General features: G+C 36.5%; 3 protein-coding genes, 1 long non-coding RNA gene and 1 pseudogene across 4 annotated transcripts; 1 reads left to right on the top strand and 4 right to left on the bottom strand.

Annotated features, from left to right (window-relative positions):
- Nucleotides 1-58: 58 nt before the first annotated feature.
- On the bottom strand, nt 59-1,809 carry LOC103864272 (probable cysteine protease RD19B). Its single transcript, XM_009142029.3, has 4 exons — nt 1,115-1,809; nt 838-957; nt 505-751; nt 59-419 (listed from the first exon to the last, which is right to left on the bottom strand). Exons 1-4 carry the CDS (start codon nt 1,568-1,570, stop codon nt 154-156), a joined length of 1,089 nt encoding a protein of 362 aa, XP_009140277.1. The 5' UTR covers nt 1,571-1,809; the 3' UTR covers nt 59-153.
- LOC103864273 lies at nt 1,793-7,613 on the bottom strand (annotated as a pseudogene).
- Nucleotides 7,614-10,708: 3,095 nt separating this feature from the next.
- LOC103864274 lies at nt 10,709-13,801 on the bottom strand. The gene is made up of 2 exons (XR_632192.2): nt 11,199-13,801; nt 10,709-11,104 (listed from the first exon to the last, which is right to left on the bottom strand). It is a non-coding gene; the product is annotated as an uncharacterized LOC103864274 (long non-coding RNA).
- Nucleotides 13,802-20,534: 6,733 nt separating this feature from the next.
- LOC103864277 (SUMO-activating enzyme subunit 2) lies at nt 20,535-23,892 on the top strand. Its single transcript, XM_009142034.3, has 11 exons — nt 20,535-20,830; nt 20,913-21,002; nt 21,112-21,195; nt 21,279-21,497; nt 21,575-21,676; nt 21,762-22,226; nt 22,311-22,540; nt 22,623-22,716; nt 22,798-22,980; nt 23,068-23,165; nt 23,339-23,892. Exons 1-11 carry the CDS (start codon nt 20,798-20,800, stop codon nt 23,622-23,624), a joined length of 1,884 nt encoding a protein of 627 aa, XP_009140282.1. The 5' UTR covers nt 20,535-20,797; the 3' UTR covers nt 23,625-23,892.
- Nucleotides 23,893-24,019: 127 nt separating this feature from the next.
- LOC103864276 (probable receptor-like protein kinase At2g21480) lies at nt 24,020-26,892 on the bottom strand. The gene is given in 3 exon segments (XM_009142033.3): nt 24,020-26,126; nt 26,246-26,864; nt 26,866-26,892. Coding segments are annotated over 3 exon segments (2,598 nt in total). The 3' UTR covers nt 24,020-24,174.
- Between the last annotated feature and the right edge of the window lie 550 nt (nt 26,893-27,442).

Consider the following 27,442-nt stretch of genomic DNA (forward strand, 5'->3'; position numbering starts at 1 on the left):
GTGTTGATTCTCTATCTTCTTTGAAATGGTTCTTGTGATGTTGGTTTTCCAAACAAAAGATTCACCGAGAAATGCATTTCATTTAATTTATTTACAGGTTTTATAACAGGAGACAAGAGACAAATGCGAGATTGTCTTAATAATAAAAACCCTCTAGGCAGCGGCAGCGACGGTGGAAACCATACTGTCAATGCCGCAAACGTTACGGCCTTTACATAACTTATAGAAACCATTCTCACCCCAGGTTTCTCCCCATGAGTTTTTGATGATCCAATACGGCTTTTCCTTGAACCTTGCCTGAGAAAAACCGGCCGAACCATAACCCACCAACAACACACCGTGGTTGAGGCGCTTCGAGCATATGTAAGGGCACGATACTCCTCCCATGTAGGTTTGCATGTAAGCTGCATTTAGAGCCACTGCAAAAAGCCCAAAACTCAGATTTAGCCTTAAAAGGTAGATTAGTTAATCAATTGTGATGTTAGGAACGGAGAGAGTTAATACCAGCTAGAGGACCGTTTCTGACAAGATTTGCAGCGATTTGATCTTCGTTAATAGAGACAACACTGAAGTTGGAGACAGATGCAACAATCTTAGACTTGTCCAACTTACAGGTCCCACCATCAGTACCTGTGTAGGGATAGTCTTCCTCTCGCATGAGCCCTCCGGTTTTGAGGGTGTACTCAAAGGCGCTGTTCATTAGGCCACCGTTGCAACCAGAGTCACACGAACCTTCCTGTTCAGGATCACACTACAAACACAAAAAGAGATAGGCACTATTCAGTTAAAAAGTACATGAGACAAATCAATGATCATAAATGAAAAGACGAGACTGACCTCGTGATCACAATCTACGAGCTGTTGTTCACTGAGACTAACAAGTTGGCCAGTTGAGAGGAAGTGAGCACCTTCAAGCGCTCCTGTAGTGCTGAAACTCCAGCACGATCCACATGATCCCTACAGAAAACAAATCAATCAGACTTCACTGGCTTCACAGTCTTGGTCCGTATAACACTCGGACCGGCCACGGCTAATCACAATTCGGGATGTTACAATATCTCTAATAAATTCTAAATATCATCTTCTTCAAAACAATATATATATATATATATACCTGATTCTTGACGGGAGTAACTGCTCCACGATCTCTCCAATCGAAATCCTCAGGAAGATCCTTAGTAGGAAGAATCGGCGCCTGATTAGCGTCCTTGGGAAGCTTAAACCCACCTCTAACCCCTAAATGCATTCTCCTAAACTCGGAAGGAGTCAGATCGGAGAACTGCGTGACGCCATGGCGAGCAGAAGGATCCATCTTCTGATGACGCATCGCTCTCTGAAGATTAGATCTGAAAACAGCGAATCTGTGGCGGTGCTCCTCGAGAGAACCGTAAACCTTTCCGAATCTCCTCTTGAACAGAGAAAAGTGATCCTCCGATGACAATACCTTCGGCTCCGATCCGTTAACCACTTGCCGGATCAATATATCTTCGCCGTTGTTCTCGCAGAACGAAACGGAGACGAAGAATGCGAAGAGAAGGGAAACTGAGAATAAAACCCTAAGATGTTCCATCGTGTGTGTAATGGAGAAAGGAGAGAGGGAGAGAGAGCGGTTTATATAGTTATTTTAAAATCGGAAAAAGCGGAACGTGCGAAACTGAATTGTAACCAATTGTAATTTGCCACGTGTTAGATTGACCTGTAGGTTGTAATATAGGTTTCCCGCGAGAATGTTAGTTGGCACACGCGTGTATTCTGCTTATTCAGGGATTAGGTGACTAACCGTTTTAGGCTATATTCAAAACATGCTATTTTCGTTGACGTGTTGCTTAACCGGTTCTGTTTTGCTAAACCGGTTCAAAACAAATCCATGGTTTGGAGACTTTTTAGACAAAATCAAAACTGCATAAGAAAGAAAACTGACATTTAATGAGGTATCAGGACTGGAACCATCTCCTGACTTGTCCGGAACTCTGTTTTTGTGGACCGGTTTTGGCTGAGCTTTGCGAGAACTTAGACCTGTACTGTTCAATCAACATATCGAGTTTGTCCTGAACCTCGGGAGGTCCACCTCTGGAGTTTACTTTCTCTCCACCTCTAACCTCTTCAAACTTTCTCTTTCGTGGCGCATCGCTCACATCTTTGGAAACATTCTTTGGGGTTGGTTTCTCAGTGGACTCTTGCTGTCTCTTCTTCCACTGGCCTTTCTTGTTCCCTGCGTCTTCTTTCACTGAGAGACTCTTCTCCTCCGGTGTTGCTTGTTCTTTCCTCTGTTCACGTGGACGCATAGGCCTCTTCTTCTTGAACCCGCTTGCATTCTCTTCCACTGGACCAGTCTTATCCCCATCCCTCGTTCTTCGTTTTAAATCATTCCCAGGTTGAATATCTTCTGCATGCGCCTCAGATTCATTCTGTCTATTGCGTTGAAACTGTTGGTTAGCTTTATGCAGCTTCAGCTTCTGGACGTTATCAACAGCAAATTCAATAACGGGACGGTGTTGAGGACCAAATGTCTCTGCCAAACCAATGACCGTATCAGATTGCGATTCTTGGATTTTACTGAATACTTTTATTAAATAAAAACAAGATTAGAATTCAGAAACGTTTACCAGGATTGTTGTTAAGTACTCTGAGGGCAACAAGAGCATGGTCATGCTCTGTGAACTCTACAAACGCAACTCCACGTGAGTAGTTCTTCGTATCAACTTTACCCTTCTTCTCGTTTTGTAAGAACTTGATCTGGATTCAAAACCAAAAGAAACCAGAATAAAAATGACAGAACCATGTTAGGCACAAAGGAAGCGAATATGTGAGACCTGTCGGACAGTTGGCTTCTGCTTTGTAGCTCGTGAGGTAACAGCATCAACTAAGAGCTTTTGTAGTTGCTTTTCATTCATGGACATTGGCAAGTTATAGATGACTATCCTCGTTTTAGATACATGGAAGTTCGGAGACTGAAGCTTTTTCATTTTGTTTTCATGCAATCTGCAAAGGAAAACCACACATGCTCAATCAATCATCTCTTTTCCCTAGACAGTAACACTCTTGTCTGAACAAGTACAACAAAAAAAGAGGCTACCTTCGTCGCCTGTCCATATATTCTGCAGACACACCCTCAGCAGCAGGTGTACCTTCAAGGATCTGACCTTCCTGTGGAAGCCAAAACGGGATCAACATTAGTGAATGCTAATTATAATGTTCCAGAGATTTTGAGAGAAGTGGGTACCTTAGCAAGATAAAGATTCCGATGGTCAAGATTCTTGTCCTTTGTCTTTTCGAGTCCAATGTCCTGTGCAGATTTCTTATCCACAGCTCTCATAACGCTCAGTTGCCTGCCTTTGAGAAGGACACCGACACCTGAGGCAGTACTGGCTGCTGAAATGGCTGCAGCTGATGCATCTGCTGTTTTGAACTTGAGAAATGCCGTCCCTTTTGGTCGTCTGTAAAAAAACAAAACACATAGAGTGACAAATGTGAAAACACCAGCGCTTTTTATGATTGAATGAATTATAAAAGCATAGAAAGGACGCATACTTTGTGACCGGGTGGAGAACTAGGAACAAAGATTCAACTTGCCCAAATACGGCAAACCTCTGTGTGACTTCTTCCTTACTAACATCAAACGGGATATTGCTTATAAATACAGTTCTCTTAAAATCATCATCTTCCTGCGTTTCTTTAGGAGCCACCTCTTTGGTTTTCAAAGGTTCAGAGACACCAGAAGATTCAACGACAGGCTTAGCTGATGACTCCTCGAGTTTGTTTTTATCTGACTCCTCTGTCTCTCCATCATTAGAAGCAATGTTTACTTTTGAAGACGCAAGAAAGTTCTTAAGCACCTTTCTCGTAACATCTGCTTCCTCTTCAAAATTCACATCGGTCACAGCATCTTTCTCTAGTGCATCTGATTCACTTGGTTTGTTACTGCTGTCCTCCTCCTCATCGTCAATATCATCTCCAGAAGGTTGGTGGCTTTCTACAGCATCATCAACCTCCTCCATATCAACACTACTGTTATCACTGTCCTCATCACTTCCATTTTTTTCACCTGCCAAGGTTGACGCCAAAAAAATATAAGAAAAAGGCACGGCCACAAATAAATTATCAGATCCCATACACAATAACTACAAAAAGTTTAAAACCATTTAATTATAAGATTCCCAGCGATAAAAAACTACATGGTAACATACCATCTTCTGGAGCAGTAACGGCATCAGAGGCACCATTATAGAGATTCTTAGGTACAGCCCAGTCTACCGCTATAGGTCTTTTACTAAACACGTGCCCATTGAACTTTTGAATTGCCTGAAGATGCAAGAATAAGTAAGACAAGAGATCTGAATAGAAAATGACCAAATCAAGTTAGCCATGTTTCTAAATCTCACATTTTCTGCATCTCTCTTACACGTGAATTTGACAAATGCAAAACCCTTGGGTAACCTGCCAATATAATTCACTAAATGAGAATAGTGCACATTCATTTATTCATAACCAAAGAAAATCACCCAGACGAGTTAGAACATACCCAGTTTCCAAATTTTTAGGAACAAAAACATCCCACACAAACCCTATTGCTGAAAAGACATCTTTAATTTCACTAGGTTTAGCCTGCAAATTCCAAAAAAAAAAAAGATCCATGAGAAAAACATACGTAGCTTCATGTGTGAAACTTAAGAAATAACAAAAAATAAATTCAGGTTATAAGAACCTTAAAAGGAAGATTTCGGATAATAAGTTTCCACTTCTGAGCCTTTGAGCCCTGCCTCCAACAAAATACCAAAAGATTATGAACTGTTCCGGATGCTAATCAGATAAAAGCAAATAATGCTCACCTCCCCACCGAGCTGACGCGCCCAAACGAGATTTCCCTTTATCTCTGTTTGATGTAGTGCTGCAACAGCAGCACAGGCAGATTTGACACTCGTAAATAAAAAAGCTGATGCTTCTGCCCTGCATCCGTCTTGGGTAAGACCTGATAAAGACAATACATTTCAAAGCTTAATGAACACAAAGTCTGGTGTGCTCTTATAGAGAATCAACTAAGCTTTAACTATATGCTCAAAGTATTAATTAACAGGCGGAAAGGTTGTTTTCCAAACATTCAGAAACCAGAAATGGCATGCGCACACTTGATTCCTTATCTTATGATAAATATCATTTACAAAATAAAAAACATGCAAACAGAGATTTGCCTAGATTTAATTAACAAGAGATCAATACCATTTTGTTGAAGCTCTTCTTTAGGGAGGGGATATCTGACAGAGCACACAGTGCCAATCTCTTTCACACGACTATGGACTGCCTCTGCCATCTCAGCATTCACAAGGCCACCAAAGATTACAGTTCTTGCCACTCTTCACAGAATGAAAAAAACATATGTATAATGATACGTATAGAATATTAGGTGTTCTTCAAATGTTTTAAACAACTTACTTAATCTCGATAAGAGAGTCTTCCTTACAAATGACTACTATAAATTCATTTTGTATATATCTATACTAAAAAAAACAGCACGTTATTATAGACTCATACCTTTGCTTATCTGAACATGTTTCTTTATCAGCTAAATCAACATGAAGCTTAGTTGGTTTTTTGCGCTCAATTGGCTTCTTCTCTATATTTTCCTCGGGTGGAGACACTGATGCAAACAGAGATATATTGATAAGGGAGAACGGACCAAAGCAACTTAGTTAGACTAAGAAACCAAATCTAGGCAAGACTTATACCTTGCTTGTCTGTCTCAGGGATCAAACTGTCCTTGTTGTCACTCTCTGCCTGGGTATTAATATCAGGTAATGAGATCCCTAGGGAAAAATAAGAAGCGACATGGATGTCAATGAATTGGGTGATGCTATTGAAACTATCCAAAAGTCTACTACAACAACAACCTTGGGCTGCTTTTGTACGACGCTCTTTAAGAGAAGGGCGATGAGTGGCCTGTTTAACAGTAATCCTACGGCCACCAACAGTAGAACCGTTCTTCAACTCAATGGCACGGTTAGCATCTTCTGGCAAAGCACTACCAAAAGGACACATTATAAATATTATTATCAGTTTGCTCAGTAAGAGAATCAGTTAGTTTCAACAAGTGGTTAACTCACAATTTGACAAAAGCAAAGAAAGCCACGGTGTTCATTAGATCCTGTAAACAAAAACAAATAAAAAGATGATTAGCTAGCTCCTGATGGTCTACGAGATAGCTTTTTGTTTCAATAATAATGCAAGTTACCTTTGTTTGTGACCATAAAGCAAAGCCTAACGGGACCAACGTCGCTGAAGGCTTCTTCAAGCTGAAACAACAATTTTAATAAGTCAACTGAGATTCAGAAGCTCGTATTCTCGAATCCAAACTCGAATTAACAAAGGTACCTGAGCGTTGGTGAAGGAATAAGGCAAGCCAGAGACGCATACAGTGGCGGCAGAGTGTTGAGATGTTTCTTCTCCGTCTTTCCTCTCTTTCGTCTTGTTCTTCCCCATTAGATTTTGATTGATGATACCTTTCAGAGAAAACTGGCGAGAGATTTTGATTACTAGGGGTTTGAGTTGGCCGAGAGAAACCTCGCTCTAGGGTTTATTTTCAAAACCACTAAACCCAACTTTACCGGCTAAACTTGATATTTACTACAACCGAACCGAAATACACTACACCCTCTTTATTTTTTTTTTTGGTAAGAATATGGGAGAGAACCTCCCAATTTTATTTAAAAGAAACTTCAACTACAATCGAACTTGTCGTGGCTGTAATGAGCCATCAACATCGTCTCGTAACAAACTAACAATCTCTATTGGAGCAGCATCAAAACAATGAAAACCAAAAGGGAGGGAAATAGCAAGGTTGGCTAACCCATCAGCTAAGCGGTTAGCCTCCCTATACACGTGAACAATGCGGACCAACCAGTCCCTCGTCAAAAAGCCATGGCACAGTTGTACCAGGAAAGACAGCGGATGAGTATCCTCGATCCCTGCCGAAAGAAAACCCACCACCATTTTAGAATCAACCTCCACCTCCAACCTACTTATGTTTTTCTCCCAAGCAAACACAAGGCCATAATAGACCCCCCAAAGCTCTGCCAGAGGCGCAGAGCACCTCCCTATATTGAGAAAAAATCCACCACACCACTCACCATTGCCATCACGTAGCAACCCTCTTTATTGTGAACAAGATATGAGTTGCAAAGGATTTTGTTTGATGTTTTAATTTAATAAAAACCATAAAATACTAAATCATTTTATTATAGTATTATGATTGTTTTTTGCGTTTAAAATTTATTTTATAATTAAAATTCATTTTCACACATAAATTCAAATTAATATTTATATTTTATAATCATGGTGCATAGACGAGTTGTTATAAACTTTATACTAAAGATTATAGAAAATACTATACATAAACATTTAAACTGAATACAATCTGAAATAAGAAATGAAAAGTAAAAAAGAATGAAAGTTAAATACACCAATCGAATCAATGACAACATTATACATGTTCTTATGTAAAAATGTAATGTTTTATTAAATAAGTCTTTAAATTTTTATTTTGCTATGATTTTTTAAAAAAGGAAAATATTCTATTTTATAAATCTCCTTTTTATTTACAATTAAAAAAATATTAAATACTCTTTTGCAAAAATTTTAAGATTTTAGAAAAGGTAAATTACTTATATATAACCTATTACAATTATCTTCTCTTTAGAATTTCAGAAAAAAAATATTGCTAGCAAATAATTATTTTTAGTTATTATCAATATTTATAAAATTGCTATTTTTACAATTCATATCAATATACACTTCTTTTGTTAATTAAATTATTTTTAGTATCATGTTCATCATCAAACACTCTCTTATAAATATTATCAATTTCTTTTACAATTCTCTTTTGGTTAGGACTTAAAAATATTATACAAATTTCTTTTGTTTAGGATTTTTTTTTACAGTTTTGTAGGATTTTAGAAAAGGAAATTAATATTACATAATAATTTACAATTATATTTTGTCTAGGATTTAAAAAATAATTTCTATCAAATAACTATTTCCTGTTAATATTAACTATTTTTAAAAGTTGCAATTTTCAAAATTCATTTTTTAAATATCATTAATATTTTTACAATTTTTCTTGTTAATTGAATAATTGTTACTATATATATATCATTAAATTTTTGAAGTAAAAATTACTATTAAATAAAATTTTACAATTCTCTCTGGTCACGATTTAAAAAAAAAATTCTTAATTGGTTAAGATTAGAAAATGAATTCTTTTAGAAATCTCTTTTATTTAAGATTTTATGAAAATAAGAAGTCATTTTCACATAATGGAAGTTTTTATTGACACATTCACAATCTATTTTTTTAATTGACACATATCACAATCATATCATGTGAAATATTTAAAGTTAATTTTGGTTAATATTTCTTAACACAAAATTATTAAAATGTATAGTTAGTTAATTATAAAAAAAATAAGATTACTTTTACGTTTTTATTTTATTTAGACTTTTAAAAAAGAAATTAATTATTTTATTTCATTTAGATTTTTATACAACTATTTTATTTTTAATAGAAAATTATGTTTAATTATTTATATGTTTTGTCTTATATATACAAAGACATATTTATTATATTAACACATATTCATGTACGACCATAACATCAAAATTAAAAGTTATGATAGCATCATAAGATGTAATAAGGATAATAAAAAGTTATGTTATATCAAGAAATTAAAAAAAATACGGAGGTAATACTTTTCATGTAAATACTACTGTGTTTTGTAAAAATAATATGTGGAAGTTTAAACCTAAATATAGATATGAAATATTTGTATCTATTTTTTGTCATAATTTTTTAACATACTTATTTACATATAAGAAAATAATAATAGTACTTTTACAAAAAAAAAATTAACGTTTGATTAATTATGACATTGGGAAATATTACATAGATGATTTTACAGCCGACAATTCTACCACCATATGAGAATACACGCCTGACTGCGTACAATTTTCTTTTAGTTATGCTTTTTAAAAAGTAATATTATTTATTTTAAAGTTAGTTTTTATTCATGTTCTTATTAAATAATTTATTGTACTTGTAGGATTGTACAATTCGTTTTTGTTTAAATTTTTTTCTTAAAAGTAAATGTTTATCGTTTATAATTATCTATCTTTAGTATTAAAAAAAACATTATAATGAAAAATAATAATAACAATAAGACTATTAAATAATATTTACAATTATTTTTAAGAAAAATCATTTTTATTATTTTAGTATATATATTTTTGATTATGATATAGTTCAACACATATCACATTTTTAAATATATAACTACCATGTGTCACAATCATGTTAATTAGCAATTTTGAAGAACCAAACTCAATATAATATTTTATAATTATATTTTCATTAAAAGTTTAGAAAAGAAAAATTATATTAAATAAATTGTTTTCAAATCTATTTGTTAGGATTTTGAAAAAGGGAAATTTCTTAAAACATTACTACTAAATATATTTTTTAATTCGTTTTTTCTATTAAATAATTTTTAAAAGTAGTTTTTTCAAAATTTGTTTTAATTATCTTATTATATATTTAAACACATGTCACAATATTAGAAGGAGAATTATTATCAAATAATGTTTTGCAATTATCTTTTGATTAAGATTTAAAAAAATGAAAATTACTATTAAATAATATATATAATAAGATTTTTATAAAATACGTTTTTGTTAATATATTAGTATATATATTTTAATTATGAGATAGGTTGACACATGTCACAATCTTAAATATATAATTGATATATGTCGCGATCAGGTAAATTAGCAACTTTAAAAAACTAAACTTTATATAATTAGATAGATAGATAGATTGATATTGTAAAATGAAAGCCCAATGGACAACAGTACATAAGAAAATAATACATAGCCTTTTTAGCTATAACCAAATATGATACAACCGCAATTATTGACGTGGCTTCTAACCGGTAATGATTAAAAGAATATGAAGAATAAGAAAGAAAAGACGAGGAATAAAATATTAAGAATGAAAAGTAATATTTATTACTTCAAATTTGATAAGAAATAAATATAGTCTGTAATTCCTTAAATGTAAAAAAATGTTATGGAATCACAGATAACAAATAGTATTTGTAAATTGTGAAAATTGTAAAGAATAAAAAAAATTCGCTATTTTCACTCATTTATTTGGTCACCACTTAGAAGTATATCAAATTTACATGTTTATGTTTTCTTTTTCAAAATATTATGTGGCACCATAGCTACACAAAGTTGAATCAATAGTCTGCCGACTAATAGTTCAAAACCAGCTTCCCTCTAAATTCCATTTCTTATAAAGTTGAAATTCTCAGTTAATCTTTCGAAATAACACCAAGAAGACCAACAAATCTTCTTAGATCTAAAATCAAATCACAAAGGAAGCACAAGAGACGATTAAACAAGAAAGAAGAGATGAAAAAGAGAGGCACTCTACACCGGGTCAAAAGATCTGAAATCACTAGTTTTTTCACGAGAGATAGTGAGAGAAAGAGGAGAGAGAGAACAATTGTCTTTTGATATGCTCAAATTAGTTTCGATATTAGACGTATGAATTCTTGATAACCAAAAATACGGTATGAAAACATTATTTCTGCTATGTATAATATAAAAACAAAGGCGAAAAACAGTTGTGATTGGAATATAGATTTAAACATGTTGGGACATAACTGTGAAATTGTGATCTTGCTAATGTTATTATTTAAAGTACTTATGATGGTAGCAACATGGTGGATACAAAAATTCATCATAAGGATACATATATCTGGTAGGAGGAGCGGTGTATTATTTTGACTGATCAAATTATGCTGGTAAACAAACACACTCTCCAAGAACACAAACATAATGGTCATTTTTAGGGCATGCACTAGAAGGAGGACAACCATGATCCGTTTTGCATCCGGCCAGCTTAGTCTCGGTTTTTTGCTCCAAACAACTGCACTTTCCGAGCACACACTCCCCACCTCCTCTCCCTGTTCCTATAAAACACAGCAACTCACAGTCTTTTGATTTCAAACATGATAGTCCTTTGCCTTGTCCAGAGACGTTCACCAACAATGTGCCTATTAATTTTAAAACACAAATTTCACAGTTTAGTTGGTTTCTTAAATCGATTTAATCCATATATAAAAGAAAATATATAAGAAAGGAAAGAACCTGAGAAGCAAAGGATGAAAACGATGAATATTGTCATTTTTAATTCTGCCATGTCTTGCTTACCAGTTTATAGTTTGTAAATTCCTTTTGATAAAGTTTGCATAATTTTTACATGATTGTTCAGATGCTTATATAATGTTTCTTGAATCATGGAAGTGGTAATTCAGTGTATGACGTTGACTAAATGTATTATATATAGTCTGTTGACTAAAGTCTAATTCAAGTAGAATTTTTCACAGTAGTATATTTAACTAAATAGAAAATATCTTTCTATTTTATATATAGATAAGAAGTACCAATTTGGTGTAGCTTATTATAGAATAGTATAGTATACTTTCTATTTTATCAACAAATGTCAATGATGATAAGAACAAAATGAAAATAGTCCGAGTTAGTAGGTTGACCATTTAATATCATGAAGATATAGGGGTTGTTCGTTTCACCATCTGTCATCTCCATCCAGCTGTTCAATCTATATTATCCATCCAGATGATCCATCCAGATTTTAATAGGCTGTTCGTTTCTCCATCCATATGAGCAATCAAGATGAGCCATCTACATGGATTTATGTTTGTTTCTTTATTTCTATTCTTATTCAGATGAGTTTAGTAAACAAATTATAAATATACTCATGTTTTGATTTAATCATATGTTTGATATCAGTTTTAGCTATACTAATTTTATTATATAGTCTAAAATATATTTACATTGAAATTATTTTAATATTAGCATTTTGACATTTATAAATTTATAAAAAATTTATTCAAAATTTTCATTAAAATTTAACTACAACTATAACTTCTAATAAAACTCAAAGTAGAAACTCAAATTTGAATAACTTCCAAACATTGCTATGTTAAAATAATTTTTTATTGCTACACCAAAATGTCTCCAACAAATAATCATCTTGAATTTTCACCCTCTTCACTCACTGCCCCATTACTATCAAGACAACCCAAGAAGAGAAATAGCCTGCCATATAAAGAGGTCTTGGTCAGTCAACTGGAAAATAGACTTCACCAAACCACTGAGCAAATCGCATAATGGTTACAGAACATCACACTAGATTCCAAGTTTCTATTATAAACTGCATGTCAAGTTTTCAGTATCGTCCCTTTTACAGACACTGCAGGTTCATCATTTTCAGCTTATAAGCTCAATACTATTCAGCAACAACAAGACTACAAAACCACTAAACAAGAAGATTCCACTATCTGATTAACCACTAAACACCAATCTCCTGGATTTTTCTTAGTGCCGCAAAGCTAAAACACAGTAAAACAAAAGATGGAATCTCAGCCTCCAAAACTCAAATAATCCATCCCAAAAGATTTTCCACAAGTACAAGGCTATGTGTATTAAACCTGAGACAAAGCTAATGATTTATAAACCGATGAAATTTCATCAACTAAGAGATCTAGCTTAGCAACGATATGAACTCACAATATACACAAGCAGTAGTGCATACATGTTTGATGCTGATATGAAAGTCTAGTTCCTCTTGCCATCTCAAATTAATAAGACTACTGCTGCCTGAGTTCTCTCGCTTCTCAATTTTGATTCTTTCCACTTCAACCTGCAGATCACAGGAAAACAAGAGAATTCAAACCAGTAGATCCAGAAAAAGGCTAAAGAACAGAGGGACAAAAACATCACATCTTTATGTGTACAAGACAAGGATAACTTAAAATCCACATATAAATAATTGTTAAGTTATTTAATATTGTTATTTTAACCCATGTGCTCATTACTTAAATGAAACAAAAAAAAATTAAATAAAATAATTATAATTATTAAATATATACATTCCATTAATATTAACTAATTTTAGTTTTAGTAAATAATTTGATTGCCCGTCGGAATTAACGGAGTTGTAATACATTTAGTCAACCTCATACACTGAGCCGATTTCATTAACTCAGCCGTAAGAAGAATTCATACATTGAAAACACTAACATCCATATAAGCAGATTTCATTAAAAAAATACTATCATCCATACAGCACCTTTACATCCGACAAGTTTTGGCATTATGCCCACCCTGTTTACAACGAGATCATATGTGTTCTTTCCTAGGACATTTGTTCTCTAGGGAAACTTCCAATACATATCTCATCCTATTTTTATTAGGTTTTACCGGTTGTTGACGAACAAACAGGGGCAAACATGATTGGGTAGCCACGTTATTTAGAATTTTGAGCGACGAATCAATCAGAATGATCGGCTCAGCGTATGCATTAACCAAATAGCCATTGTTATAGTAAGGACTGCACAGTATGCGACAAACATTCTTGTACTCGACAGCTGCGATTGCATGGACGTATGGTAATTTCTCGTGTTCGAAACGCCGACATGTGCATTTTTTCTCTTTAAAGTTCACAACATGCAAAAACGATCCAGAAGTTACATACAGTAGAACCTCTATAAATTAATAATGTTGGAACTTTAAAAATTTATTAATTTATAGAGATATTAATTTACAAAAGTTTTCTTATTTAGATTTTTTTGTTTTAAGATATATTTATTCTAAGATAAGAAAAATATTTGATCTTAGTATATAGACATTAATTGTTATTTTTAAAATTTGACATTTATATTAATTTTATTATATTATTTGGTGTATTTAATATATATTACATAGAACTTAAATGTGGCTTTAGATATAATATTACTAAATCTCATCAAAAATATATTAAGTGTTAATAAAATATAAAGATAATTCTATTGTGAATATAAATCAAACCATATAATAATAGGTTTTTACTTATATAAAATATGTATACATATAAATTAATAATTTACAATTTTGATGGGATCATATATTTACATAAAATTTTCTAAAAAAAAAATTATCTTATTATTTGATCTATTTGTGTCAAATTTTAAATTGGTCCAAGTTGGTATCAACGAAATTTATTAATTTATAGAGACTATTAATTGATCAAATATTAATATATAGAGATTCTATTGTATGTAACTTCAGTGTGATAAGTATCATTCCTTTGCACCGTCATTGGTCTACCGGCAATAAAATGACTCTATTATAAATACAAAATAATATACATTAAAGCTGACTTAGTAACAAAACATATAAATATATGTTAAAACGGTTTTTTAGTATTGACAGGTGCAGGGTAACCACTAACCATAATCTAAAAATCCGAAATTCGAAACCGAAAAAATTAGATTTGAACCTTAGATGGTATCGGAACGTCCATAATATACACTACTAACAAAACTAGAAAGAGAAAACTTGAAAATATTTTTTTAAAGATATCGAACACGAAATAACAAAATCATATTGGTTGGTGAACCTTGAAGTTCACCTTAGGGGGTGAACCCAAAAATAAGCTATCAAAATTATGTACCATATTGATAATTAATCTAAACGAACAAAATATAGAAAATCATTTCCCGAAAGATATTGGGCAACATTTAGAAATAAAACACTTGAGCACAACGCCAAGTGACCGTAGAGAAAAGTTGAAAGAGTAGCTTATTACCACACATTTGATTTAGTTTACCAACAAAGCATACATAATCAGAAACCAATTAGCCAATTTTACTGACGTTCTTTTTGTTTTTATATTTTATTTATGGAGGTGTGCAAATCAACAACATTCCTTCAGCTCACACTTGCACCTCCCGTTCGGTTCGCCTGGACCAAGATGAAACAATCAAATCATGATCAATCCCAATATAATCGGGAAAAAAAAAACAATGTCATAGATAGGCCTGGGCGTTCGGTCCACCGTTCGGTTTCGGTTCGGTTGAATCGGTTGTTCGGACTATCGGTTCATAAAGCACAAGTACCAATCGGTATATTCTATAATGAAGAATGGTTTCGGTTCGGAATCAATCGGTTTCGGATCGGTTCGGTTGAAGTAAACAAAATCCACTACCAACCGATAACACTACGGTTCCGGTGTGGTTTCGGTTTTTAACAACCATAGTCAATCAAAAATAACCAAGCAAACCGAAATATACCAAACTTAACCAAACATCCGAAAATATCATTGAAACAATCTGAGTTCAAACACACCAAAACACAACTGAAACACAAGTTTTAGACACAACAAGCCAAGAAAATTTGTGTCTAAACTTAAAACCAACATTCAAACCAAGAACAAGTCTTCAAATTGCAAAAAAAAAAAAAAAAACTTGAAACCGAGATAAAAAAAGATAGCCATGATCTTCTTAAGCTACCACAAAGCCTTAGTCTTCTACTCTTCTTCTGCAACTGGAACTCTTTTTTCTTCATACTCTGTTTCATACAAAGTTCAACTCAATTACTAAAAGTCTAAAACCAAACATTCATGTTATAAGTAAAGAATATGAGGTGTGTAAGAATTTACCTCTTTCAAGCTTGTCCATTTCTTCAAGGTCATCTAGTATCTGAGGATTTGTAAGCACTCTTGACTCCATTTTTATGTCTTGCTTCATCCACAGCTCTGTGCACATCAAAACCTCCACCATATAATGCGTCAAACAGCTCCTGTGAGGTTCTAGAAGCCGACCGGATGTACTAAAGGCACTCTCTGAAGCAACTGAGGAGACTTGTATAGCTAGAACATCCCGCGCAATCTCAGACAAGATAGGAAACTTAACTGAGTTCTTTCTCCACCATGAGAGTACATCATACTCCATTCCAATCATCAAGTCAGGCTGTTCCACGGACTCCTTAAGGTATGTTTCCAGCTCATCCTTCTTTTCTCTAACCCCTATTTCGTTTAGCTTCTGCTTGTATCTAACATCCATCCTCTTGTAACCCACAAATTCATCCACAACCTCCATCCTTTCAACGCTTTGGTCTCTCGGCTGAGTAGATTGGTCAGACTGAGATGATTGGTCACTTGGATCAACCCTGGGTCCATGTCGTGAACTGTACTCTTTGAACAAGCTCCTCAAGAGACACATCAAGGACTCATACATCTCCTTATAGTCAACTGTATCCAGCCCATACAACTCTTCGAAACACAGCTTTGCAAGCTCCAACTTATTGCTGGGGTCGAAAACAGTGGCGACAATTAACATCATGTTAATATTCTTCATGCCATTCCAATACTTCTCAAACTTCTTCAGCATCTCTGTGGCTTTAGACCTCATTTCTGAATCAGAGCTTGTGGAGAGACCTATCAGATTAGTCGCAATGGTTACAATCTCACCGTAGCACCTATGGGAATTGAGTGAAGTTGAGGCCGAGACCACCAATGTCGAGTTGTAGAAGATGACCAGAAATCGACACAGCTTCTCAATAGCATTCCAATCCCTTAGCTGAGGAGGTCCTACCCTTTTTTCTCCATTTTCCAACTCGCTAAAATGATCATTGTACAGCTTGTCTTCTACTTCCATCTTACTGAAAGCCACCTTGAACTTCAGAGCTGTTGACAACATTAGGTAGGTAGAATTCCACCTTGTCTTGACATCCAACGGTAGACTCCCCCTTGTGATCTTACCAGAGTCAACTTTCAACTCAAAAGAGCTCAACCTGTTAGCATGCGATCTAACATAGGAGACAGCATTGCGGATAGCAACGACATTGTGATCTATTTCAGCCATTACATCCTTAACTATCAGATTAATTATATGGGCACTACATCTCAGGTGTAAAAACTCCCCATCTAACACAAAAGCGTGATCTGAACCAAGGACAAAACTACTCTGAAACTTCCTCAAAGCTGAACTATTGGCAGTAGCATTATCGACAGTTATGCAGAAAACATTTATGATTCCCCATTCAGACAAGCACTCTAGTAAGACATTGGCAATAGTCTGACCTTTGTGATCCGTGATGTGTTTGAACCCTATGATCAGCTTCTTTAACTGCCACAAAGGGTCAATGTAGTGCACTGTGATGACCATATAGCTCGCACCTGTATACATTGTTCAATAAAAAAATCCATGATCAGCTTTCTATGTATAAACGAATTGAGAGATGTCAAAAGTATAAAGTTTACCAGTTGTTTGAGAGACCCAAATATCTGTTGTCAAAGACACTCTTTGATTGCTTCTCAAGAACCATTTCTTGAGTGCATCTTTCTTTTCCACATACATTTTGTTAATATCTTTTCTTGCAGTTTTTCTTGAATGAGGAGTGTACCCAAACTTTACCTACAAACATAGAAAAGAGAAGACATTAGTTACAATTAAACATGATACTTGAAGATTATCATAAGTTACAAGAACATTAGACATTACTAACCTTGTGACAAAATTGTTTCCATGCTACGCTTTCAACGAATGATAACGGCAATTGTCCTAAGACAACCATCTGATTTGTAGCTTCTCTCAACTGACCTTCAGTCAACTTTGCCTTCTTTAATCTCCCTTCATCATCAATGTTTGCTTGCTGATTTTTTTGTCCAGCCGACCAAGCAAGATGGCTCTTACATTTTTCAAGATGGCTCCTTAGATTGGACGTCCCTGAGGTTGTGAGACACGAAAATGTGTTCTGACAGTAGTTGCAAACACACTTGTTTCGGTCTTCTGTAGTCCTTGTGTAGTGCTGCCAAACGTCGAATCTTGGAGGGAGAATACGCTTCACTTTGCTTGTCGCTCCACTAGCTCTCTCTGACTCTTTCCTTGTCTCCGTACTATTGGGAGCTTGAATGTTTCCAGCATCGTCTTTGTCTCGGCCAAATGATGATGTTGAGTCCATCTGAAAAAAAAAAAATTAACATCAAAACGTTAGACTTGCAAACCCCTGATCATAACCTATTCCATTTAAATCACAACGACATAACCTATTCGATTCAACTTAAAAAAAAATTAAGAACACAAAGAAGAACTGAAGAAACAGAAAGAAAATAACCTCTGATTGGATTCTCGATTGCTCGTGTGAAGAAGAAGAAGATGGAGACGGTAAGACATTTATATAGGCCAGTTTGAGATTCTTAATGTCGATGATCAATAACCGAAGAGTTTTTTTTTTGGAACTAGGGTTCGTGAATTACGCCTCAGCTGTTCGCCTCACGCGTGAAAGAGAAGAGACCGATGAGTTCTGTATCGGTATAAATGAATGTATGTATATGTAATAGAAATATATAAATGGTCGGTATGTTTCGGTTACCTTGTCTTGATCTCGGTTTGAAACCGGACCGGACCATAGCCGAAATTTGTGGGCTTTAAAGTCCAATCGGTATTTTCTTTGGGTCCGCTACCGATCCAAAACCGATACTTCGGTGCGGGTTATACTATGGACTTCGGCTTCAGTATATTAAGCCCAGGCCTAGTCATAGATCTTAAATCTCAAAAAGGCCATTGTAGCTTGCTATTGTCTGCCTCATGTTACCATGAGTAATAAAAACTAACTGAATCGAAACAGTGAGAACATTTTGAGATTCCGCAAACTACAATGGTCTGAAAAATAAAAAGCCTCAAAGTAATCAAGAAAACACAATAAACTCATTACAATTATCAATCATATTCAGGAGGGTTAATCTGAATGAGATGAAACAGATGCTCAACGTGCCCATCTCATTAAAATTTAATCCATTAAGACTATTTTTATCAAAAATCAGCTTAAATTTAACAACAAAAATATTAATATTTAATCAGTTGCAATTAGGATTCGAGATAGCTTATTGAAACTCTTTGAATATTCCAGAGAATTGATTCAATTCAATTCCCTAAACAAAGCTAAGATTTCCAGAAAATTTAAAACATTAATAATTGATAGTTCGCTAACATCAAACAGAGAGGGTCGAATTATATAATAAAAAAACAAAAGATAAGCGGAAAACCTAATTGTAGTAGAGCTCGAGACCCATGCCGTCGTGGAATACGGGCTCGACTTTTGCAACCTTTCTCAGGAGTGGTGCTGCTGGTGGGAGACCAGTGTCTCTGGTGACCAAGCTATATACATACACATACACAGTTCACCTTCAGGCTAAGTATATGAGGACAATATTATATCTAATAAAACGTCAAACATACCGATATAAACACGTTTGACCAGCAATGGTCTCCTTGTCAAAATAAATGTGAGTTCCTGACGTGGCATTGAGAAACAAATGGCCTACATAAAAGCAGCTTATCAATATATTAAAAAGGTCCACTATTCTTTATATACAAATATATTTTAATTTTCGATAAATGATGATATGAGGAATTGCAATACCTCCAACCATTCTTGGCTTGATGTTTGTGGTAACAACCACCTTTAGATCAACACTCATGGAATCAAGCCGTCTGTGGAAGGCAATAGCCTTTTATGCGTATAAACATATTTGAAACATATAAGGAAGAAGAGTAACTTATCCATCTTGATTGGGAGCATAACATGATTTTTTTCCTTTTGAAAGACCACTCACAGTACTCTTCACAGCAGAAAGCTCTGCTTCAATGTCTGCCAGATGATTATATTAGTAATAGAACTGGATATAATGTAGAACCAAAGTAATACGGTTATCTGGGAGTTCAGTGTTTGTGTCCGAGATTAGAAAGGGGGAGATGATCTGCAAATCGTCGATCGAGCAATTAGGATTAGAGGGCGAATCTCATGTTCTCGGGCCGAAAAGAGCGACCAAACTCAGAGTCCAACATGCAAGTCACAATGAAAACCCAATACGATTCGTGCTTAAATGAAACACTGAGTTTCATTCTTATGCGACACATGTCGACGCGAGAGAGACCGACTTATCTAGCTGGCATCCAATGTGGCTTCATGAGAGTGAAGCAAACACTCTTTTATAGTAATAATAGATATTGGTAACGTATGTTATTGGATTTGAGTTTTTTTGTTTTTTAGTGGTTTGATTAGTAACTTGTTTGTCAAGTAATCTTTGGATCTCTAACTAATTTTACTGCAATGAAGTGCTCCGTAATACAATATTTGTGAGACTTTTTTAAAGCATTTGACAAATGTTTTTTTTTAAGGTATACTATTAAATAAGGTATATGTGAAGAGGCTTTTAAGGTACTTGAAAAGCAACACATAGAACATTGGGATAAGGAGAGTAATTATTCAAGCTCTCGAAACTCCATTGTTGATGTGGGAGAACATATCAGAAGATCGTCGTTGTCCGGGATCGAAGAGCACGAAGAACCCTAAATTTTGATAGGACGCGGATGAAGAAGATTCAGGTTTCTCGTTATCGGGATATCTTGCTTGAATAGTATCTTAAGCACACATAAAAAAAAACATCACATTAATGAAACGGTGAGTTAATGAAACGGTGAGTTTTAAATCTGGATAGATATCGCAACGTCAGGAAACGACTTATTGAGCTGGAATCCAACGTGGCTTTATTAGAGTAAAGCAAACACTATTTTATAATAGATGGATATGAAACTTTTTGGTAGTATAGTATTGACAGGGTGCGGGGAAACCATTAGATGGTATCGGAACGTCCATTAATATACACTACTAACAAAACTAGAAAGATAAAATTTACAGAAAAGCCCCCCAAGTGAGAGAGAGTCTCTTTGTTTTCCATCGGAGCAGTCTCTTCGTCCGCCCGAATCCACCCACATAAACCCTAAGAATCTCCAATCCCTCTTTCGATTTGAAAACATTACGCCCTGAAAAGCTTTCATCTTCCGAATCTGACATATCTCCGTCGCATAGCGTATTGCTCCGTCTTGTCACTTCCTCCTCCGATGGATCAGCAGCAGCAACAATCCGCCATTCAAGTAAAGCTCTGAAATGCTACTCTCTCTCTCTTTTTCTCAATCAATCCATCTCTTTTTGAATGTTTTCGTTTCGGGGTTTCAGGGGGCGAAAGTGCTAATGGTCGGAGCTGGTGGGATTGGCTGCGAGTTGCTCAAGACTCTTGCTCTTTCTGGCTTCCATGACATTCATATCGTACGTTTATGATTTAGAATCTACCTTTGCACATTAGGAATGTTGCTTTATATGTCTCCCAATAAGATTAGTTGTGTTTTTTTAATCACATTACTTGCTTGTGTTGGAGATTGACATGGACACCATTGAAGTCAGTAACCTCAATAGGCAATTCTTATTCCGTCGCTCACATGTTGGGCAGTCCAAGGCTAAGGTCATTTTTTCTTTCTTGAACTAACTCTCCAAAGGGAGTTCATACGAGTTATTATATCTTTTTTTTTTGCCATATCACACCAGGTTGCCAGAGATGCAGTCTTGAGATTTAGGCCTCACATTAACATAAGGTCATACCATGCTAATGTCAAGAATCCGGAGTTCGATGTTGATTTTTTCAAGCAGTTTGATGTTGTTCTGAATGGATTGGACAACTTGGACGCAAGGCGTCATGTGAATCGCCTCTGTCTTGCAGCTGATGTTCCTCTTGTAGAAAGCGGAACAACAGGCTTCCTAGGACAGGTTACCTCTGCTTCTTATTTTTTCTAACTCATAGCATTTCTCTCTATCTAATACTTGTTTCTGTGTTTTTGAATCAGGTAACTGTGCACGTAAAGGGAAAGACAGAGTGCTATGAGTGCCAAACCAAACCCACTCCAAAGACATATCCTGTCTGTACAATAACCAGCACTCCAACTAAGGTATTGACACTGTATTGTCCATCTTATCCTAAGACGTAGTGCTTGAGTTTGATTTGCCAGTGGTATTTTGGATTTGATCCTACAGTTTGTGCACTGTATCGTCTGGGCGAAAGAGCTGCTCTTTGCGAAATTGTTTGGCGACAAGAATCAGGATAATGATCTTAACGTGCGTGCCAACAAGGCGGCTAGCGCATCCAAAGAAACAGAAGATGTATTCGAGCGTGCGGAAGATGAAGATATTGAACAGTACAGTAGAAAGATATATGATCATGTCTTTGGTTATAACATTGAAGCGGCTTTGTCCAATGAGGAGACATGGAAAAATCGTAGACGGCCAAGGCCTATATACAGTAAGGACGTCTTGCCTGAAAGTCTGACTCAGAAAAACGGAAGCACTCAGAATTGTTCTGCTGCTAGTGATGATGATTCGGCGACGGTCTCTGCCATGCCGTTGCTTGGCCTGAAGAATCCACAGGAATTGTGGGGTCTAACACAGAATTCTCTAGTGTTCATAGAAGCATTGAAGTTGTTCTTCGCTAAGAGAAAGAAGGTCGGTCTGTAAACTCTGCCCCGTCTATACATAAGCTTTCACTATACTGATTATATTCATGGTTTTATATATATGCTGCTACAGGAAATAGGACACCTTACTTTTGACAAAGATGACCAGTTAGCTGTAGAATTCGTCACTGCTGCTGCAAATATCCGTGCTGAGTCTTTTGGAATTCCTTTGCACAGTCTTTTTGAAGCCAAAGGTATTGCTGGGAACATTGTTCATGCCGTTGCTACGACTAACGCCATTGTTGCTGGTTTGATTGTTATCGAAGCAATCAAAGTGCTGAAAAAGGATGCGGACAAGTACAGGTTTGTTACTTTGATATCTTATTAGCTTCAGAATCCTTAGTATATTGTTTAAATCATCTTTATTCTCATTGGGTCTCTGTAGAATGACATATTGCTTGGAACACCCAAGCAGAAAGATGCTTCTTATGCCAGTGGAGCCATTTGAACCTAATCCTTCTTGTTATGTCTGTTCCAAGGTATAAACATTACTTTTGTCGTTCTTGTATTTTGTCTGGCATTACCAATCATCAGGTTTTTCTGTATTTTATATTTGACAGACCCCTTTAGTACTTGAGATCAATACTCAGAAATCGAAACTAAGGGATCTAGTTGATAAAATTGTCAAAGCCAAGCTTGGAATGAACCTACCATTAATTATGCACGGGGCATCACTTCTTTACGAAGTTGGTGATGATCTTGATGATATTATGGTTGCAAACTACAATGCTAATCTTGAGAAGGTTTGGTCTCGGTTGTTCTTCAATTTGCTCTTCAGGCACAGGCTGAGATTTCGCAGTTTCTTACATGTTAAGTGTTCTTTATTTCAGTCTTTATCAGAACTTCCTTCTCCCGTTATCAATGGAAGCATCCTCACTGTGGAAGATCTTCAACAAGAGCTATCTTGCAAGATTAATGTCAAGCACAGGTATTGATCCTGATTCAGTGTCATTTTGGTTTTCGGGGAATCTTAGCGTAGACAGATCCCTGAACTTCATATATTCATCAAATCAAAAATGTGCTGAAAGCTTTAGAATAGGTCATCCTATCATTCCATGTCAGACGATTTAGACATCCTCTGGTTATTATGTTCTGTCACAGGGAAGAATTTGACGAGGAAAAAGAACCGGAAGGAATGGTTCTCTCCGGATGGACACAATCTCCAGCTACCAACGGTGAGAGCGCGTCAACATCAAACAATGAGAGCGCTGTTGATGTCACCGAGAGTTCCTCTGGACCAGAGATTGCTTCTAAGAAGAGAAAACTCTCCGAGACACAGCCCGAGAATCACAAGAGAGAAACAGAGAACGTCGAGAGTGAAGATGATGATGATCTCGTGGAGATTGAAAATCCCATGACTGTGAGCAAGAAGAAAAGAGTTGCTTAGACTTTTCCTTAAGGCATCTCCGAATCCTTGCTCTTTTCTTATATATCTTTCTAACATTCTGAGGTTTTGTCACGAGAATTACAAGTATGAACTAGGGATTCCTTCATGGGGAAGAAACTACTCGGATTGTTAAATATTTTGTTTAGGACAGGATCCTCTGGAGGAGGAGCTCAGCAACTCGAGAGTCATATAGATTCTGTAACATTTTCACCTTTTCTGTTTTACTAACTGTAAAAGCTCCCTTTGTATCTTAATCCTCGTCACCATATATGATCTACTTCTTCATTTGGAAGAAGTATCAACTACTATTTCAATTCATATAATGATTTGTGGTCATACCCAGGTAAAATCTCAAGGCAGTAAGTAAGAGAGTGGGTTTACTTCACAGACACGTAAGATCAAAACTTGAAAAAGTCTTATTGTGAAACCTAAGTATCAACAAGCTACAATATAGGAGGGTGACTAACTAAATCTATCAGAGTATTATTCCAAAAAACAAATCAAAATGTAAAAAAAAAAAAGAAACAACACATTATATTACAAATCTTGTTTATCTTCCGTTGAGACTTGCAAACTGAGTAAACCTGGTGGTTCCAGAGTGTTGGTCCACGGCCGAGTCATCCTTCTCTCCAGTCTGAGAAACCGGACCTTCACTTGTTGTTGCGGCAGCTGAAACAGGTGGAGCCGCCACCGTAGCAGCCACGGTCTTCCCGGCTTCAACCTCCTGATCAGACTCAGTTTTTCCCTGAGAAAAGGCTTCTTGAAGTTGAAGAGCATATTCCAAGTTCCACAACACATCTCCCATTGATGGTCTATCAACACCATATTCAGCAAAACACTTCTCCGCAGCTTCCGCAAACTTCTTCATAGACTCGGGACACACACTGCCAACCAGATGAGGATCAATGATCTTTTCCAGCAACCCTTTCTGTTTCCATTGCATAGCCCATTCGGCTAAGTTGACCTGTTCCCTCGGAAGCTGAGGATTAATAGCCGGTCTCGCACACAAAGCTTCTAGAAGAACAACACCAAATGAATAAACATCGGACTTATCCGTAAGCTGTTGTCTCCTGAAGTACTCCGGGTCTAAATACCCGAAACTACCTTTAACAGCCGTGCTTACATAGTTTTGTCCGTAACCAACGTCTTTGGAGAGACCAAAGTCAGCGACCTTAGCAACCAAAGCTTCATCAAGAAGAATGTTTGTCGATTTAACGTCGCGATGGATAATGCCTTGAGCTGTTCCAGTGTGTAGATAATGAAGCCCACGAGCAGCTCCAATGCATATCTCTAGTCTTTGTTTCCACGTCAAGGGAGAAAGGACTTCTTTACCATAGAGATGGTCTCTGAAAGGCCCGTTGGACATGTACTCATAGACGAGAATCATCTCCGAGTTCTCGTCGCAGTATCCAATCAAGGAGACTAAGTGTCTATGTCTGAGCTTAGAGAGCATTTGAATCTCCGTGTGAAACTCCGTGATCCCTTGCTCTGACTGTGGATTCCCTCTTTTGATAGCCACTTGAGTTCCATCGTCGATGGTTCCAATGTACACGTTCCCAAATCCACCCACGCCGATGATCTCGGACGCATCGAAGTTCTTGGTGACTTCTTGAAGCTCCGAGAAGGAGAAACTGCGTCCGAGACCAAGCGTGGTATTATACAAGTTGGATTTGTGACTTGACGAGAAAGTAGTGTCACCCGAGTGTATAGGTAGCAGCCAAGAAGAGAAACTGTTCCTCTTCTGCCAATCTTGCGGCCGTTTCTTCCACTTGTAAACCATCGCTCCAAGGCCCACGAAGGCGCCGAACATCATCATGAACCCCGCGGTCGCAACCATCCCGTGCCTCCCGGCGCCCGTTGTTCTACCGTCAACTCCAAACTCTCCGTCAAGACTGTCCACTGAGTTGCTCATCTTCATGACCTCGACTCCGTTCAAGATGGCGTTCTTGGTCCCGGTGTCTTCTCCCAAGGGACCGATCTGGACCTGAAGCTCGGGTTTCATGAGGGTGGAGTTCACCACAATGTCTTTGTAGTAAGGAGAAGAGAGACCCCCGGCTAAAGTGGACAAATCAAGTCCGGAAATAGCAGTCTTGCCATTGATGTAGACGTTGAAGTAGAGGTCGTTGAGGGACTTGCTGACGATGTCGCAGAAATGGAGACGGATGAGGTAGTGAAAGGATGGGTTTGATGGGAAGTTCCATGTGACGTTGAAGTTAGGATCCATGGTGTGGGAATCAGCCATCTCTGCGGCGGTTGCGTAAACCGTCTGTGGTGCTATGAGGGGTGTAACCCCTGGAGGATACTTGATGGTGGCCGAAGAGGTTGTGTTGACATCTTTAGCAAGATTCTCATCTTTTAAGTATCCTTTGTCGGGTGTCCATGTTCTTCCTAGTGTGTCATTCTGTGGCGTGATCAAGGGGCCACCGACGTTTACCCTGTAAACCGGCTGGTACGCGTATCCAGACAGACCAGAAAAACTGTTGACAGGGAAAAGAGAAGTGCCTGCACATACCAGAGGTCATTAGCTCAACTGGAAAAGACTCTTGGCCATTGTGTCAAAGATCCTCAGTTCGAGTGACCGCTGAGACGAAACTAATATTACACGCTACGAAAAGAAGTACCTGCATCAGATATAAGCTCGTCTGGAGCAGACACGACTTCTATCGCGTTGATGAAAGCGGCTGAGTCTTTCATAGGTTTGAACCTGAGGGAGAACTGAGCATCCGTTATGTTGACGAGGTACTCCTTCTGCAGAACAGCTTGGCTATCATTGTTGTTGTTACTCAGCTTGAAGTTATGAATCAAGACGTATTTCTCTGTTAAGACAGAGAACGTTGCTTGTTGGAGATCAAACTTGTCATTGGGGAAGGCAAAGAAATGAAGACGAACCCAATGCCAGCCAGGCTGAGTCATGTGGAACTTGTAAATGGCTTCTTGTCGGAAGATCCTTGCTGTTAGGTAAAGAGGAGAAGGGAGTTTATCTGAAGGTGGGGCAGAGATCTGAATATCATCTTTGGCTTCTATGAATTGAACCGTCTCTGAGTCACTCTTGAAGACTCTACCTTCAGGTGTTTTGGCTGAAGACTTGGCCCCACAGTCGATGAGAATGTTATCTGCTGGTTTAAAAGCAGAGGTTGGGCCTCCACTTGCTGAAGCTAAGCCGGTTAGGAAGAGGATAATGGTCAAGAGAAGAGCCATCAAGGATCTGGAAGAATTAGAATCTAAGACTAGAATCATGGGGTATATTTGGTTCCTTTCTTATCTCCATCTCTGCTTTGTGGGGAAGAGAGAGAAGAGAGAAGAATGAGGGAGATATATGTATGAACCGAGATTGTTGGGTTGCTTGTAGTTGAAGGAAGAGCGAGAAAGAAAAAGTGTATGAAGGAGAAAAAGGATGAGATGTTATATGTGTGGTTCTACTATAGTAAGTTATAATTAGTGATGTGTTATATTTTTAGTAAATTGTTAAATTTGCTTGATAATAATTTATTTTGACATTGAAGGCAAAAAGAGACAACTACTATGATTTCTTATTTAAAGAAAATTTTAAGAACTAAGTTGGAAATAATCATGATTTCTTTCTGATCTTCCTGAAGCTAGGTGCCAGAAGACTATAGTTATAAACGATATGATATGATAACAAGATGAGTTAACAGAAGAAATTACATGCTAGAGCGTCTGCCACAACATAAGAGGAGATAAGAGCACATTAGGCAAAATATATTAATCTTTTTATAAATAGAAACAAAATGATACAATGTTCACATCCACAAAACTTAACTAGGTAGTAGGTACGGAGGTACCACATTCATAACTGA

Source organism: Brassica rapa, chromosome A04, assembly GCF_000309985.2.
Source record: "Brassica rapa cultivar Chiifu-401-42 chromosome A04, CAAS_Brap_v3.01, whole genome shotgun sequence".
In the NCBI taxonomy this organism is placed as follows: domain Eukaryota; kingdom Viridiplantae; phylum Streptophyta; class Magnoliopsida; order Brassicales; family Brassicaceae; genus Brassica; species Brassica rapa.